At 43.7% G+C, this 17745-nt stretch overlaps 3 protein-coding genes across 5 annotated transcripts; 2 read left to right on the plus strand and 1 right to left on the minus strand.

Annotated features, from left to right (window-relative positions):
• The first annotated feature begins 2061 nt into the window (after window positions 1-2061).
• Window positions 2062-3969, plus strand: LOC135650434 (pathogenesis-related genes transcriptional activator PTI6-like). Of its 2 annotated transcripts, none has more exons than XM_065169752.1 (2): window positions 2062-2542; window positions 2787-3969. In XM_065169752.1, the coding sequence occupies exon 2, from the start codon at window positions 2804-2806 to the stop codon at window positions 3839-3841; it is 1038 nt and encodes a 345-aa protein (XP_065025824.1). In that variant the 5' UTR covers window positions 2062-2542; window positions 2787-2803; the 3' UTR covers window positions 3842-3969. The 2 variants fall into 2 exon arrangements, with proteins under 2 accessions (XP_065025824.1, XP_065025823.1); XM_065169751.1 differs by having other exon boundaries at window positions 2062-2446.
• A 2137-nt stretch (window positions 3970-6106) lies between these two features.
• On the minus strand, window positions 6107-9417 carry LOC135650880 (NDR1/HIN1-like protein 6). The gene is made up of 2 exons (XM_065170533.1): window positions 8148-9417; window positions 6107-6355 (listed from the first exon to the last, which is right to left on the minus strand). Exons 1-2 carry the CDS (start codon window positions 8906-8908, stop codon window positions 6340-6342), a joined length of 777 nt encoding a protein of 258 aa, XP_065026605.1. The 5' UTR covers window positions 8909-9417; the 3' UTR covers window positions 6107-6339.
• A 2731-nt stretch (window positions 9418-12148) lies between these two features.
• LOC104000825 (uncharacterized) lies at window positions 12149-17608 on the plus strand. 2 transcript variants are annotated; one of them, XM_065169921.1, is made up of 4 exons: window positions 12150-12347; window positions 13660-13978; window positions 16581-16639; window positions 17397-17608. In XM_065169921.1, the coding sequence occupies exons 1-4, from the start codon at window positions 12203-12205 to the stop codon at window positions 17432-17434; spliced, it is 561 nt and encodes a 186-aa protein (XP_065025993.1). In that variant the 5' UTR covers window positions 12150-12202; the 3' UTR covers window positions 17435-17608. The 2 variants fall into 2 exon arrangements, with proteins under 2 accessions (XP_065025994.1, XP_065025993.1); XM_065169922.1 differs by lacking the exons at window positions 16581-16639; window positions 17397-17608 and adding an exon at window positions 16406-16429 and having other exon boundaries at window positions 12149-12347.
• Window positions 17609-17745: the final 137 nt, after the last annotated feature.

Here is a 17745-nt window from a genome sequence, read left to right on the forward strand (position 1 = left end):
GTCTATTCCAGACATCCTCACACTTGGGTACAGAGCATCACATGAACCCAGAAGGCTCTCAACTTATCTGCAACCTCACCAAGTCCCAAGAAAAGCAAGACAGGCCGTTAAATCAGAGAGAGAGAGAGAGAGGGGGAGGGGGGGGGGAGTAAAAGTAAAGGCTGCAAACGTGACTGTGGATAGTCCTGTGCACCTCCAGTGTTCTTTTTAGCTGGTACCTGTTATTTATGAGATCATGTGGCAGGTGGAATTTATGGGGGATGGCGTTATTCTCCGAGCCTAATCTGCTTGGGATACCCCGCGGGGTGGTGGTACCTTGAACGTAGAAGCCTGAAGTAGATAGATGCATGGTGGAAGATGACAAACCCAAGGTGCAGGTTTAATGTGTTGTCTGGAGGAGCTTCACCAAGGGAAGGAAAGCAGCCGCTCCTTCGTACTTGTCCGAAGAAAGCGTCTGCCGGGGGTCACCCAAGTCATCACCAAGGCAAGGAAAGCAGCCCGACAGTCCAGATACAGAAGCATGGCGGTAGATGAGTGAGGTCCGAGAACCAGAAAAAAGGATAACGTTCGTGTTCGCCTGTTTGCTTTACCGTCGGCTGCACCATTCCTAGCTTTCCGCTTTCCTAAAGCACTTCCATTTTACCTTGTTCGAAGAAGGAAGCTACAAAGCAAGGGGACATCAAAGCCTATAGAAACTATAAATGTTGGTTCTTCATTAACACTACTCCGCTCAAAGTCCTACACTTTGTTTGACACACCTTTGTCTCTGCACTTCATCCAAGAATTAGACTGCTTTATCTCCTTTATGTTCATATCTAAAGAACATAGTTTATTTTTCTTGATGGGAGCTCAGAGTTGCTCCCCTCTCTATATGCAGTTTCCATCATTGCCATGTTATCTCATGTATCTGTATAGGACAACCTTCGTGATTCAGGGACGGTTCCTAGAAATCACCGCAGGTGGTCCTAAACCTTGCTTTCATGCTAAGATATAGCAAGTCCTTTTATCCGTGGGTACCTCCAAATAGATTGGCGAGACCTCTGCATCGAACCAAATCAAACGTATATGCCTTTATCGCGTAGATTAGGAAGCTTCATATGATTGGCCTCAGCTAGTAAGACCGGTGAGAAGCCGGAGTTTACCCATCGTTAGGAAGACACCAAACATACACCTTCGTTGGATTTAATCTTAGATTGTTTCTTTTCATCAAAGACAAACACCCAAAGATCACGTCAGCAGAATCCACTAGTTTCTTCAGGCCATGAATTGCTCATTGGATCTGTGGGACTCACTGTATCTTATCCATGACACCGCATGGGGTATGTACAGGAGCACATTCGGATCGATGTGACGTGAGAGAAAAGGAGCAGAAGAAGCCTCGGAAACCTTGAACAGGTCCGCCTTCATCATCATTTCTGTGTACTCCACTTGTTTATTCTCCTTAGCAGAGATCGATCCTCTGAGAAAAGAGAGACCTCTCCGTGGCATGCACGCACAAAAGATCCATCCAAAAGAGTACACAGGGGAAAGACGAAGCTATTGGGCTTCGTAATTAGCACATGAAAGCCTCCAAAAAGATGAGGAGGAGGAGGCAGTGAGATTGGTCAGAAAGGTCCCTCCAAAGGACAAATTGTGCAAGCCGCGCTTCCCCCCATTGCATGGCCGAGTCATCAAACAATTAATCGCACGCCAAGTCCAAAATCTCAATTGGGCTCGATTGGGCCTCTCAAGCACGTCCAATGTGCGTCACACTTGGTGGATTTTTGTTCTATGATAGGAATTGAAATGACGACGTTCCGAAATGCTGTAGGAATTGGGGAGAGTCGTATTCATTACGCGTCGGCGTCCCATCCGGACGCAGCGGCTCGGTGTCTCTCGTACGCTGTTGCCGTCTACGGTGGGTTACCGGAGTTTCCCCGTATTTGAATAAAGGCTTTTCCTGGGAAAAATAACAAAGAAATTAAGGAAGAAAAATCACATGGGCAAAATGGGAAACAAAAAGGAAATTAGAACCAGTGAGTGTTGAAAGCAGCCTCGCTCTCGTTCCAATGCAGTGGTGGTGGTGGTGGCGGTGGTGGTGTCACGTTTTACGCAGCGCTGTGGTGGTGGGATCTTATAAAACAAACTGCAGATCTCGCCTCTGCCCGTCTCTCTCTCTCTCTCTCTCTCTCTCCAGCTGCTGCTACAGCGAAGGCTGATACACCAAACCCAAAACGAAGACCAACCCAAGAATACTGATTTCGCTCCCTCTCTCTCACGTTATCTTCTTCTCGGGTGTTGCTCTGTGGCTGGGACATACGGAGAGCAGAGCTGGTTGAACTCCGTGCTGCCGCCGCCGCTTCTCTTCCTACTCCCCCACCCTATCTGACACTGCCGCTGCTGCTGGTGCTGCCACTACCACGCCGTGCTGCCGTCAACCAAACTGTGCCATTGTTGCTTTTTTGAGGTAGACTTGTTGGCTATTCAAAAACCCCCCTTTAGAACCCCCCCGTTCTCTTTGTCCCTCTGCTTAGACTCTCCGTTTCTGTTCTCTCTATTTGAGGTAATATCTCGTCCTCTCTCTCGAATGAAGTTTTTCTTAGTTTTGTACTCGATGGAATCTATCGAACTTTGCAGGTCTTCTTCTCCATTCATAATATCTCAAAGCTTTTCTTTCCCGTTCTTGTTTCCTCTTTGCACTCTCGCTGTTCCTTCCCTGATAGATACTTTCGTTTGGCTTTCAGCATAGGAAGCGAGATTAGATTCTTATGATGCGTGGTCTTTGTGTGTTTTTGACTTGATTACAGGAAAGAAGAGGAAGCTGATGCGAGGAAACTTAAATAGAACAGAAAACAGCTACTTGGGAGCCATGGACGTTACGCTGTTAATGGTGCCCATTAAGCGGACGGAGCACATCGACGTCACCCAGAAGACCCTCCCGTGGGGCCAATACCACCGGCACTCCGACGTTGCCAGGCCAAGCACCATCAGGATCTTCTGTGACGACTACAACGCCACCGATTCCTCCGGTGACGAGGGATGCCGCCGACGCGTTCGGCGCTACGTCCAGGAGGTGCGCTTCCAGGCCCGCTTTGAGACCGTCGGCAAGAGCAAGCCCGCCAGAAAGCGGAAGGCCGCCGGCCCCGCCGTCGCTGCGTCCAGCAGCGGCGAGCCGGAGCGCAGATTCCGCGGCGTCCGCCGGCGGCCGTGGGGCAAGTACGCGGCAGAGATCCGCGACCCGTTGCGGCGTGTCCGGGTGTGGCTCGGTACGTACGATACCGCCGAGGAGGCCGCCAAGGTGTACGACTCCGCCGCCATCCAACTCCGTGGCCCCGACGCCACCACCAACTTCTCCCGTCCCCCGGCCGCCGCCGCCGCTTCTACCGCACCGCCAAAGAAGTGCCTCTCCAGCAGCAACCTCACCTCCATCTCCGGCGGGCACGACTCCAGCGAGGAGTCTCGCAACCTCTCCTCCCCAACCTCCGTCCTCCGCAGCTTCTCCTCCTTCGCGGTCTCCACAACAACGTCCATGGAAGGCGCCGAGACGCCGTGGCTTCCGCCGGCAACTACGGACTCCGACGCGAGCGGCAGTATGCCCACCACCGAGAGAAGCTTACCGGGGCAACTCAGCGGCCTTTTGCCCTTCGACGAGGCGATGCTCCACGACGAATTCCACGACTTGGGAGCCACAAAGGCAAGCCTTTTCGACGACGACGCGCGGGTCGGCCCATTAGCCGGCGATTCGAACCACATCTTCCTCGGCACGGACCTCGACTTCGGCTCGTCGACGTGGCAAGGAGGAGACGATTATTTCCAAGATATCGTCGACTTATTCCCGATCGAGCCGCTCGCTGCCGTCTGACTCCGTCCAGCGGTCGCCGATTAATCTGCCGTTTTGTAGCGGCGGAAGAGAAGACTACGCCTTTTTTGCGCTATCCATCTATTCTGTACTCTATTTAATATATTTAGTTAATATGGTTTGCCCTAAAAGATCTCCGTGCCTTAACGGCGGGGAAACGGAATCGAGAACGCCTATCGCTGCTCTATATTTACTGGACGGAATATTCGTTGGTAAACCATCGAACTCAATAGGATTATGTGAAATCCTTTTCCTTCCTGCTTTAAATTTCGATTCCGTCAGATGACATAAACATACTGTGTGGGCACCGTTGCGGCAGGTCATCGGCATATAGGCGCCTTAAATGGCACGTATACAGAGCCCACAGCAAATGAACATGCAGAGAAAAGAACAACAATTTGGACCAAATGCGTCTGTATTGGCCGAATCCCACAGGCTATATGTCGTCGTCTCCTGCTGTCTCTGTCTTTGAAATGAACAAGCAGATCAATACTCCTGCTGCCATGGCTTTTACTTTGGACTCCTTGCAACACATGCATGAACGAGGACGAGCCAATGAAGCACCGAATCCTAAATGTCTGCCTATAAATCAACGAATGAAGCATTTGTGTTTGCAATACGATTACCGAGAGGAGTGCTCTGCAGTGCTAATATCAAGTTAAACAAGTGAGTCCAATTTTACACCTCGTAATCATCAACAAGTCCCAGAAAGAGATTCTCGAAAGCATGTATGTATGGCTTCCTAAAGAAGAAGAAGAAGATGAAGAACCGCTCTCTAATCTTCCCAACAAGACTTGCTAGGTGATTCAGAGTTTCGTGTAGGCCGAACTCCAAACTTGGGCAATATCGTAAGATGAGACAGCCGCATGAATGTGAATGCCAAAGTGATATAGTAATGAGTAGGTCTATGTATAATATTCGAAGGGACTGACTTCTCTCAGGGATTCTTTCTGATGGATATGGTAGAATAATATGGAGTTAAATGTAACAGGACATGGATTCGGGTGCCTCCAAATCCTGCAAAGAACACAGTGTTCACTGTTTGAGAGCCATAATTTATGTGGAGAGCTACAGAGATAAGAGACATGGCTCAGTTCGCACCGTCTATATAAGAGCCATATTTGTCACTAATTTATGAAAGGCTCAATAATGCCAGAATCTTACCATTAGATCCTCCACGTGTCCCAGGCATGCATAGCCTGTAACGTTACACGCATGTCTTGCAGTGTTGCTTTCTTTCCCCCTCCCAAGCAATTAATTACCCCTCCTTTGCTACCGCCGATAGTGGAGTGCTCAGGTTTTGTGGTTGCTTGGCTTTCTATAGCGCCCGGCAAGTTTGTGCTATCGGTGAGAACGCGAATGGCAGCGAATGGATAAGGAAGCTTTGTACGTTGACCACCGGCAATAACTATACCCTAACTCGTAGGAGAGACTACTCTGCTTTCTCCGAGAAATTTAATGTCTCACGTAATCAATGACATCAACCGATTACTTTCAGCCTTGACATGTTGACTTTAACATGACCAAGTCAATGGAGCACAAAAGGAGAGGACGCCATGCTGATGTCCATCGATGTAGTTCCTTCCACAATGTATCGAGGGAATCTAATGTGAGGGACCATCGCACAGTGGAGATAGCTATGGAACACCCAATTCCCGTACGTTTGATCTGACGTGAAGGAGCAACAAGTACAGTAACACCGACTGTGAAGCATCTCAGTGGTGTCGAAACACACACCAAATCTAATGCCAGCAGCAACCATGTCTTGCCTTCTTCAAGACTGCATACATATCGACATGGAGGCAGCCAATATCTTCGATCATGCTGCATCAGACCATCCACCGTGCCTCTCGAAGCTTTTTCCATGGTGGTGCTGCTCTTCGCCCTTGTCCGTCCCACGACATGGCTTGTGAATCATTACTCTGTCAGGGCGTGAAAGGAGCACATATCATGCGCAGTGTCCAACATGATTCGAGCAGGTAGAAAGTCTAATGCATTCTGCATGATGACAAAAGCTTCTCTACATATAAACCAGAGCAAGAACTCTGGCGAAATCAAACATCATTGGATATCACAGGGTCCTCCAGAGTAGTACACCTTCCCCCAATAAGAGTAGCTAGCAAACACTTCCATACACACATTATTTCCCACCGATGTGGTCAGATGTCACGCTCATGATTAATGGCACCATCTTAGAGAATGTTTTCTCATTCCCATCATTATCTCATAAACAAATAACAGCAGCTTCTTATTCAGAACACAAATTGATCCACACTATTAAGTCGAAGTGTCCCTTACAGAAAGTATCCTGTCATCGTTTGTGTAAATGAAAACCTTTTTTATGAAGATACAGTATGAGCTCGATGTGAATTTGAGAGGTTGAAGCCAAACCCAAAGATGATTCTCTTACTAATAATGCTTATAAACGGAAAACAAATATGAATTCAATTTACAGCAACAGCTAATGCCATCTCCTTCAAGCATACAACTCGGAAACCGTCTCAACGTAGATTAATCCTGAAATTGTCAGACAAGAAGAATGTTATCACCTCTCAGTAGAATGTAATGCTCATCAAATTTGATCTATGAATAGTATATGAACGATCCAAGGTTCAAAATTTTGAGAATATAAAGGACACAGAAGAGCTGAAAATAAGATTAACAGAACAGACGAAACGGAACCCACTGACAATTGATGCTAGCACAAGACTAATCTATATTCCTTACCTGCTCAACCAGGACAGTAATATTTCTATCCAAATTGTAGAAAAACATCGTTAGAATATATTATCTTCCTCGGACCCCCTTGCCCGCGTAACAAAATTAGTGTAATCCTGATCAAACAAAAGATAGTGCAATACTATAATAAAACCAAAGAATCAAATTCTACCAGCAAGACCATGCCTTGTTGAGATCGGTGCGAGGTCAATCATCAACACTGTCCATTTCTTAGATTCCGCTGGGGGCCTATGAAAGGAACACACTACCACAGCACATGCATATTTTTTATATTTGGCCAGGCCAAGGCTCCATAACTAAATTCTCTGATTATTCATTCCAAGTCCAATAGAATAAGTTGAACAACATATGAAGTTCTTTGCAATTACAAGAATTTCATCTTCAAATATGCTTTTAGGTAGGTAGATACGCATCGATGGAATATTACTAATCAGTCCGTTCCTAACAGAAAGAAATCATTCAGCAAATATTATAAACCAAAATGGACCCTAGAAAAGGTTCCGTAAATGTAACTAAGTCATCGCGAAAAAGGTTCCCAAAAAAGGCATCCATGGTCGGCCTGGAATCACACATATTACCATAGAAGACTTGTTTTTACATTTATAATGTCACTTGCTATGAGGCATCCCTACTCTTAATGGACCTCATACCTAATAATCATTGTACTGCTCCAATCAAAGTTCAACGATTCGACGATGATAGCAAGAATCCAGAACAGTCCTATTACCAGTTTGAGATCTACCCACCAGGAGATAACGGTAAAAGAGGAACTCACTAGCATATCAGAATATTGTGAAGAATAAGGACATAGGAACTATGTATATGCCAATGAATTTCTTAAGAAATAATGCTAGCAATATAAGTAGTTTCAATAAATTTCACTAAAAATGTGGTTCCATTGCCAGATTGATCAAACATGGAAATTATCTATCATGCCAGGCACCAGAACCATGTGCAACCTAAGGAACATGAAAGCTCCGATCGAACCAAACTTTTCTAGTGTTTCATTCAAGATTCGATATACAAAATAATGCAGAAGTTTTTGGCTAAGAATTCGGCACAAGTTGAGGGTAAACCTGTGTCTTATTTAAGTGACTAGAATTCGGCACAAAAATTCACATTGATCCTTACCCGATCTTGTAGAAGTGGGAAGGTTGTGCACTGGCCACTTTTTCTTTTTAATCTCAAATTGAACACAACCTTACTAGCCATCTTAAAAAACCAATAGCAACAAAACCAATTGAATTGATGTTGTGGCTAACATGTTGAATATGATTTCTCAATGATATTTATCAATTTCCTAAGAAAAATCTCATTATAACAAAGTTAATATTCCTTTTTAATTTAACATCCCTTACAATAACCACAAATAAAAGCACGTAAAACATGAAAATAACATGGCAAATTTGTTCTAGGTTTTACATGTCAATCATCAGAACTGATAAAAGTCAACTAATTGTAAGGAGATGAAAACCAATCGAATGTAAAATTTGCAGCACAAGGACTTCATAAACTCAATAATCAACTTAAAAATGTAAGAAGAAATAGGAAATAGGAGCAGAGAGCATACCATCTTAGAAAGTAGAACCGGCATTTCGGCAGTGTACCACCGCTCACCCCTTGCTTTAAGCTCACCGGGTCGCATCCCACCCGGATCGGCACCTTCCCCGTGTTCTTACCGCCTACTCTGACTCCCAACCTCGTCCTCACTTCCACCAAGAATCGTACCTCCTTGCTCCGAAACCCCGCCCGGATCCTCGCCCCGGCCACCTCGTCCACCGCCACCCCCTTCACCGCCGACGCGAACCGCACCAGCGTCCGGTTCCTCCTCCCCTGCTCAAACCCAGCGATCCCCGCCGTTCCCACCGCAACGTCGCCGTCGTCGTCCGCCACCGCGATCCGCGCCTCCCCATCCCCGTACTCGAGGACGAGCCTTCCATTGGGGTTCGTGGCGAGGATCCCGAAGTGGGTGGCCACGTCGAGGAAGGTGCCGTCGGGCCTTGCGGCAACGCGGAGCTGGGTGGCATTGAGGTACGCGAGGCGGAAGGAGGGGAGGTGCGGCTGGAACCAGAGGTAGGCGAGCGCTGTGGCGACCGCGAAGAGGGCGGCCGCGACGAGGGCCACCGCGGAGGCCCAGCAGCAAATGCGGCAGCAGCAGGAGCGCCGGGGGCGGCGGTGGCGAGGCAGCGGCTTTCCGGGGCGGCGGAAAGACGGTGGCAGCGGCTGCCGCCGCGGTGGCGGCCTCGGTACGCCCGGCGCCGCCGCCGCTGGGTCGCGGTATCCCGGGGGTCTCTGCAACGCCGGCTTCGAGGTCGGCTTCTCTTCCGCCATTTAATTTTACTTATTATTCTCTTCCTCTTCGATTTTTTCAAGAAAAAACCAACATATATTCAACAAAAATAAAAAAAAAATTATGGAATTCATTCAAAAGGTATAATTGGAGGGGGAATAATAATTCAGCAAACAAATAATGCGAAAAAATAGATTGAGAAGGGAGAATTTTTCGGACGATGAGATTCAACAAATAAACGATCCAACGGCGGAGATTCAACGAAGTAGAACTTTGAGATTTGGGACAGAGCCGAAACAGAATTAACACACACGTAAACGACGTGGGAATTGAGACAGCGGCGGCGGCGGCGGAGGAAGAAGAGCGCGCACGGTGTCTCTCAGGTCATACGAATGCCGGGAGACCGTCCTCTTGAGGAGGAATTAACACACTCGCCCAGTCGCGACGATCGGACGGACGGGACCGGAAGCAGTCCCTCTCCGCCGAGGATGCTACGCCTGCAGTATTGAGTGAGGCGAGAGGAGAGAATCGTGGGAAAGAGAAGGGGGAGGCGGGGGGGGCGACTTAAACGCACGTGCCGCGCCGTGAAGGAGGTGACGTGGTCGTCCAGGATTGGGTTATGGGTCATGGGATGGGCCCACGTATCTTGTCGGTGATGGATAGCCCAATTCCCGCCTAATTGCATGCTGTCGGCTGTTAATTGATACCGGTCTTCAGCGTTGCGGGGTCCATCAATCGATCGATTTGATCTTACGTAATAGACCATATTACTTAGACAGCTATCACAAAAACAATTCTCACATGAAACCACTGGTTGCAGCTCTTTATGTCAAGCTAGTGCTTGTAGTATGTGTGTACATATATATACATACACATATATAATAACACATTCATTGGCGGAGTGGAGGCTCCATGTTCTCCCACATGATCACGTCGCCCTCCTCGCTTGTCCTCTTCCTGCAACCCAGCAGCGGCGCCGAGAAGGATCAACAAGCTACAAGAACATTAGGAGGACCACCGCTGCATGTCCGAGTGGTGTTACATGGAAAGCATTGTATACTGTGGTCTCACGTCCAATCCCAGCGCGAGAGGAGGATGGGATCTCGCTGTTACGGCAGATGGCAGGTCCGTTCCCTGGAGACGACGGACCACACCAACAACGCAGACACTGTCAGAGGAGGTTGGCCTCACAGATAAGTCTGTGATGTTGAGGTGGTGGAATGTTGCGACATTTCGTCGAACAGTAGCCTCGGGTCATCGCCATGACGGTCGTTGTGTTCTCTTTCCTTATTGCTGTTGAGGTAAAAATAACGTAGCTGATCAGCGTCACACGCTTGACATGTCAGCTCCGGTGAGATCCACGTGGTCGATAGATCGGAGTCAGCTGGTCGACATGCCAAATCCACTTGTATGACAGATCAGCTTCAAGAACCGTATGTCTAACACGTTAGAGTCACCTGGCCAACACGTTAGAACTCCATGTGGAAGACACGTGAGCTCCATGTGATTGACACATTGGAGCCACTTGGTTAATTTGCCAACTCCACATGGAGGACACATAAGCTCCACGTGGTAGATCAATTTTCGTAAGTGGACTTTTATTCTATTGGTTAAAATATTTTAACGAAATTTAATTAGTTATATATCTTATTCAATTATAAAAAATCATAAAAACTAACACACAACACAGTACCTAATCGACATGACGGAGAGTTTATTCAATCATTTATCATCACCGTAACGTCATATAGACTCCATACAACATAAAACCAATTTATTGTGCTCGATGAATGTCATGTGGAGAATGATTATGCAATCCCGGGTCAAACACAAGCTAATAACAATTACGATTAAACTCTATGCCTCCATTACCGCATGAATTGTATGACGAGCGCCCATTATAAAAGAGGTGCATAAATATATCTCGACACACTAAATATCATAAGTTTGACCCATTCAACTTACCCAACATGTCGATCGAGTTAAGCTTGGAGGAATATTGTTCCTTGTTTTTTTCTAATCGACGAAGTTTTGTTTATGTTCCAAAGAAATTAAAAGCACGACCTTAAGAAAGAGAATATTAGGAAGGACAAAGGAGCCGTGTTTCATGGAACTTTAGATTTATAGGTGTGCAGCACGGGGTACGGAAGAAACCAATAGTTCGGCATTCATTACCAACGCAATGACTACTAGAAGACGGACACAAATAACTTAATCGAATGGCTCAGTGTTGAGTTTTTCCAAATTTTCTATATGGTTCAGTGTTGAATCAATTTAAAAATTATCATGTATTTTTCTATTCACTGTTAGGTTGGCACGAGAAAAATAAATAAAAAAGTTGGGCTTTCACTACCGACATTATTGATGTTAGTTGATAAGAGCTCATAATCAAGGTGTACGGTTTGGGAGCGAATTTGTTCGATTCGGTGCAGGAGGCTTTGAGCTCTCATTCTAATGTCAATCTAAATCATTTGATCGGTCGATCATTGGTACAGCTCATAGGCTCGTGAGGAATTATCCTTTTAGACGATGAATGTACCCGTATGATTTTATCATTTGAGAATATGTAAACTTAAAAAATGATTTTGAGGGTAAGAAAAATTTGATAGAGTTATGATAATGATGATGATGACGACGATAACAATAATAATAATTCTGATTGAGGATTGGTCTGATCAATTGTTTACGGAGCCAAATCGTTAAGCCTATGAAACTATCGAGTCGAACCCGAACTTAAGTTAAACCAATTATTGATCACAAAAGATACACCAAAATAAATTTCATCATCTCACGTGATTATTACTGGTGATGTGACATAAAGATTCGGGATCGATCAGCTGTTAACGGCAGGGATTGCTCGGGTGGTGGTGGATTCCACCCAAAAGGCACGCGTCGGGCGACACGTCTGCATCAACACCGTCATCATTTCTTGCACCCACAAGGCATCATTGGACTCGAGCTACTAAATCAATCGCAGAAGACCGAAACGAAGGGTTGGGATTGCGATCGATGCATCAATCAAGAATTTAGGATAAGTTTGATGCAATATTTATATGTGTATGCACTAAATAAGATATGTATCCATAAAATGTGAAGTTACGGATTCACCCTCTCCAGCATCACCCAAGTGGTAAAACCGTCCCTCAGATGTTTGTAGAAATGCACGCCCACAGAGCACGAAATGAGAGTAGGTACACGCAACAGTGACGCCCGGGGAATGGCGTGGCGTGGCGTGACGAGGATGGCGACGATGAATAATAAAGAATTTGAAAGAGGCAGGAAGTCACAAGAACAAGCAGAAGGACGCCTCTTTCCATCTCTTCTTCGCTCGGGCAATGGAAGGGGAAGCTGCTTCTCGACCTCCGAGGCCGTTCATGGGGGTGAAGGCCCGCCGCGGAGCCTCCTTCCGCCGGGACGTCAAGGGTGATTACCTCGACGTCCCCTCCGACCCCTTCCTCTCCGCCATCTTGTCCAAGCAAGGTTATTCTCTCTCTCTCTCTCTCTCTCTCTCTCTCTCTGGTTGATCTTCCTCCGGAATCTCGTCTTGTCTTCCGTGCAGAAGGAACAAGCATCTAGTTTCTCTCCCAGGGGATGGGTTTCATTTTTGGTTGGTTGCGTCTCTTAGTCGGGTCTACATGGATTGTGAAGAGAATCGGTAGCACTACAACTAGAATTTCTTGGCTCGGTTTTGGAGCAAGTAATAAGCAATCGATCTGGTTGATTGGAGTTCTTGAAGGAGTGCGGTTCTTGAAGCGTAGTTCTTGGAGCAAGTAGTACGCAAGCAATCAAGCAAGATTTTCTTGGCAAGGTTTACTGGGGAGTAGTTCTTGAAGGAGTGCGGTTCTTGGAGCAAGTAGTACGCAAGCGATCAAGCAATATTTTCTTGGCAAGGTTTACTGGGGAGTAGTTCTTGAAGGAGAAAGAAGGGATAGGTGATTTGAACTAGGAATTTCTTGGGAAATGGCGATGGTGGCGGTGGCGGTTGATGAATTCTTGGAATGAGATTCGGGCAAGGGTACTTACGATGAAGAACTACAAAGATCGAGGGTGCGATACTTCAAGATATTGAGTTATGGGTTATTTTTCCGACATTTCTTGGTCAGTAAAGGTATTACAAGTACAAATTAGATCAAGATAGTTTTTCCATGTGATTCCGAAAGATCTAATATCCATCGAGGATGTGATAACCATCGACCATTAACTACATCAAGGATATTTGGGGGAGTGAATTTTGTTTCTATATGGGTTCTCCTGTTCTATTGTTCTCTGGGTTTGAGCATTACATCTTCGATATCTGAGATCATTGTTTGATTTTAGTGACATTTAATCCTTATTTTTATTCATATATAGAGAGAAGGTGGGATCTTCCCACCTTTTTCTTCAACAAAAAGAAGTGGTTATATCATTTTCATAACATTTGTCTCATTATAGGATAATAAAATGAGTGCCCGCAAACTTTGCTTTTTTAGTCGAGCATCAAACAGATGCAATAGGAATATGAATATCTTGTTCGATTGTTCATGATCATGCCGACCGGGTTCCTTAATGGAGTGGTCAACAGGTATTGAAAGCAAGATGTTTTTTTAGATAAACTAATTATACTAATTAAAGTTCTTATGACTGTTTCCAACTGGTTTCTATGTGAATAGCTTAACTAAACTAATTATACTAGTTAAAGTTCTAATAACAGTTTCCAACTGGTTCCTACATGAATAGCTTACTCTGTTAGATTTTACACCAAGGCAAGTAGAATGTCGTGTCTCACTCATGTGAAGAACTTCGACTTATGCAGGAGATGAGACACTTCTATTTGCTGACAAGGTCTTGAAGTGTACAGGCACTGGAAAGATGAAGCGGTGTATATTAATGATTACGGGTTCTGCTATCTATCTTGTTGATCCAGATGCTGATGTATTGAAACGACGAATTATGCTTGCATCTATCGATAAGATATGTTTGAGCAAGCTGAGTGATAACTTCTTTGCGGTCATTGTTCCAAGTGAATATGATTGTCTTATGGCCAGCACCAGGAAAACAGAAATTGTTACTGTCCTCGTTGAAGCTTCCAAAATCAGATCAGAATATGAGATTGGAGTGGTTTTCTCCAATAGGTAACTATGATAATAATGATAATTTGCTCACTTTGTCTTTTGAAAATAGAATACTTTGTGTTTCCTGATTTTATTTTGAACTTGCATGTTTCCTCTATTTCAGCAAGTTCTTTTCTGTGTCTATGTGTTTCTCTTGTCTCACTCTTTGCTCACGGAAGGGCACACAGATATTTAATGCATAACTTTCAGTCATTTTGATTCATTAAAACATCGGATACTTTCTAAGTTCATTAAATCCCCAGATGCATTCTGATGATTACCATGTTGGTAATTATAAAGGTCAACTTTATCTCTTATTATTTGTGATCTTGTGCCTTTTGTACCAGTTTATCAGCATGACTTACAACAGCATGCCATTTTTTTATGGATGTTGGAATGAATATTGTCCAGTTTCCTTTATTTCACCACACCCTGGTAATTGATATTCTACATTGTTGTTAGCTGTGTATCTTACAATAAATATAGATGTATATTTATGTGATTAATGGCAAAAATCAGATATTGCACAATTGTTTTCGATGATATTTCTCTATTCTGCTACAGTATTGTTATATGAAGCAATTTTTTTTCTGGATAGCAATATAGAACACCACTGTTAGATTAGCCTTTTTCTCAAATACTAATGACTCAGAAATAGATATGTGAAAATATCTTGATGTTGGTATTCTATATCTGCAGCATAGGTAGGGCAGCCTGGTAGCTAATATATACACTGGATTTGAAAAACTGTTTGGACCGGTATGAGCTAGGTGGTAAATACTGGGTTTAATGGAGATCCCCAGGTCATTGACCAGCCGATTATAGGCTATTCCAATTCAGGGTCCCCAAGATCTGTGCCCTAACCCTATAGGCCTGCTCGCTGGTGGCAGCTGGTATATCATATGTCAGTACGTTGATATGAATCAGATCTGTATTGGTATAGTCAGGAACTTACACGAGTCCAGTACTTGAGACTTCGAACTATGGATATGTGCAGACAAAATTATTGTTTTTGTTGTTGATGTAGTTGTCCTTAGTCACATCCAACGTGGTTGTGCAAACTAGAATGAAGGCACATTGTTTATCAGGTTTGTCTTTTATATCTTTCATGGCAATAAAATAAGGTAATCAATGTTTCAAATCTTAATATAATCTTTGTTGGCCTTCGGCAAGGGGATAGAGTTGGCAACTAAATGTTCCTTCTACTTGGAAATTACACAAAAAGAGGCCAACTCCTTTGCATGTTTAGCATTGGACAAATTCTTGATTTGGAACCTGCTCTAAACCCACCAACAGGTTTCTTTGTGAGCATATTTTTGAAGATGTAGATGGTTTATGGACTGTAGATTTACTTCTACTAAAGGCCTATTTGGCAAGGAGAAATTAGGAACACAAGTTCTGAGGGAATGCTCTTCTCCTGAACTGTTTAATTTGGTCGGTCATCAGGCATCTACATGGCATTGGCCAAAGTAATATATTATTAGTAGCTAATCTTGCCTAATTTTGATGATCAAGGCCTACAAAGGGACAATGAGATCCTCATCCCAAGAGTAGACAGTGACAATATTGTGAAGTTGCATATGCACTCAGTGATCACCTTGCTTTCTTGTAGTAGGGGGGTAAATTGCATGTGGACCGTTTGCTTCTAGTTTAGAGGCACAACTTAACTTATATTTGCTTTAATGTCTAAGTTTGACTAGTGGTGCCATTAACCTGTTGATGTTTAGGCCATCAGGTTTGAACATTTCCTCAAAAATTTCTCATAGTTAAACAAGGTACCCTTCTACTAGATGCTGTGATTTCAGAAAAGTTCCGAGGTACTTTTTCCCATTAGAATCCGACACATCGAGCTTTGCAATGTGATATACTTCTATAACATGGTGAATCTCATGCTGTCACATAAAACTTTGTGGGGATATCAACAGAATTGTTGTACCCTCACATAAAACTTCCTGTGAATATCAGCAGAATTGTTGTGCGTGGAGCAGGAAAGGAAGATGACTTAAAGACTGTGGCTCTCATCTCCTCTGCCAAGATTTTATTACCAATGTTACCTTGAAAGAGTTCTAATAACCCATCTACATTACAATAGAATAATTAGTTAGACTTCTATACTGGTTCCAAATTCATAATGGAAATGAGAGAGAAATTTGGTATTGAAGACGAAGATAAGAGTGTTCACATTCAGAAAACAAGGGTCCAGAGATCTTAGAAAACATACTGTTTAATAGTTTACTATGCATGCAAGCTATCAGTCCGTCGGTGCACATTATTTCTCGTTTCTTTTGTTTTCATTTGTATGGTTGTTTTTAGTTTTCTTCCCCTGTTTTGAGTTTTCTCGTTTCACAAATGACAACTTTTTATCCTCTTTATCTGCAGACATTTGAATTTTTTTTATATGTTTGTCTTCTGGCATGTCTTTTTAAAAGCCACTGGTTAACATTCTAGGCTGTGAAGTCAAGCGAAAAGATCATTGTTTACCAAGTGTTCTACTTTATCACAGAGCTCATATTAGATATTCTTTGAAGATTCAGGTTAAATGGACCTTGAGAAAAACTAGCTTTTCCCTCTAATTTTTCTTTGTTTAATATGCATACAGTAATTTGGTTGTTGCGAATGGCAGGTTCGAGTATCGTGCTGCTGCTGACATGGTGAAGGAAGTTCGGTTTGCGGAAGTAGACGGTCAGTCATTTACTTTACGTTTTGGAACATATCCGAGTGAAAACTGAAGCTAAAATTGCGCTTTAAAAATGAATATGCATCTGTGCTTCTGGAAATGAATATGCATTAGTTAAAATTGCGCTTTAAAAAAGGATCATTCAGGTAGGTAGGATCATTCAGGTAAATGAATATGCATTAGTTACAAGATTAGTTGGCTTTAGCATGAGAGCAGTAGTAGTAGTATGACATACAGCATTGAAGAGAAACCCATTCATAGGCGTATCATATCTACCTATCCTACCTAGTCTATCCAGATACTTGTGCAACACGTTAAAACCGACCATCTGATTACAGTCACCTTTGCAGACCAAGACATACAACAAAGCAAATGCTATAACTCAAGTTCTCTTATTGGGGCAAAAAAAAAGAGAGAAGATTTTTAATAATTTTTTTGTTTCTACGAAATTTCACTCATCGTTGTGATATAATACCATCCCATATTAAATAGCATCATTTTTAGTTATGTTTTCTTAACCCATAGGCATAACTACCATCAATAGGCTTTTTCTGCATTTAGATTTTTTTTTTTTTTCAAACATGAACAAAAAGAAAACTCTTTTGAATTTAGAATTTAGTTTGCAGTTCCTAACTCAGCTTGTTTAGGTTGTTGATCTAATGATGGATGTTTCTTCTTTTGCTAAGCCACGTGTTTGCTTACTAAAAACGAAATCTAATTGCTTCCGTATCTAATTGCATCGAGGGTTTTGGTTTCTCGCAGGGGGCATTAAAACAAGGATCGTGAAGAAATATCGTTGACATTTGAGTTTGACTAGCACCCTGAAAGCGGCCTTGTACTAGATTAGACTTGTCTCCTACTCTTGATCGTTGATTTGTCGTCAGTCTCCTGTGTGCCTTTATGCAATTTCACATGTTGCCGTAAAGGCTGTAATCAAGTTAACTCGGTTTAAATTGTTGCAGATGCTTCCTCGAGTTTTGTGATGACTTATAAGCGTAAGCGTAGGGAATCCGATTTGGATTGCGTGTGCTTTCTAGCTTTTGGAAAAACAGGTAGTTAACAGTATGGCTCGTCTAATGGTAAGTGTCCAATTCCTGTCTACAATTAGCTA

Source organism: Musa acuminata, chromosome BXJ3-10 (genome assembly GCF_036884655.1).
Source record: "Musa acuminata AAA Group cultivar baxijiao chromosome BXJ3-10, Cavendish_Baxijiao_AAA, whole genome shotgun sequence".
NCBI lineage: Eukaryota > Viridiplantae > Streptophyta > Magnoliopsida > Zingiberales > Musaceae > Musa > Musa acuminata.

What these genes read in the sequence shown, in the direction of transcription:
- LOC104000825 (XM_065169921.1), top strand. Translation starts at nt 12,203, where the DNA reads ATGGAAGGGGAAGCTGCTTCTCGACCTCCGAGGCCGTTCATGGGGGTG. An exon ending in CGCCATCTTGTCCAAGCAAG is followed by an intron (nt 12,348 to 13,659) that starts GTTATTCTCTCT and finishes CGACTTATGCAG; the next exon opens with GAGATGAGACACTTCTATTT. An exon ending in TCGGTTTGCGGAAGTAGACG is followed by an intron (nt 16,640 to 17,396) that starts GTCAGTCATTTA and finishes GGTTTCTCGCAG; the next exon opens with GGGGCATTAAAACAAGGATC.
- LOC135650434 (XM_065169752.1), top strand. Translation starts at nt 2,804, where the DNA reads ATGCGAGGAAACTTAAATAGAACAGAAAACAGCTACTTGGGAGCCATG.
- LOC135650880 (XM_065170533.1), bottom strand. Translation starts at nt 8,908, where the DNA reads ATGGCGGAAGAGAAGCCGACCTCGAAGCCGGCGTTGCAGAGACCCCCG.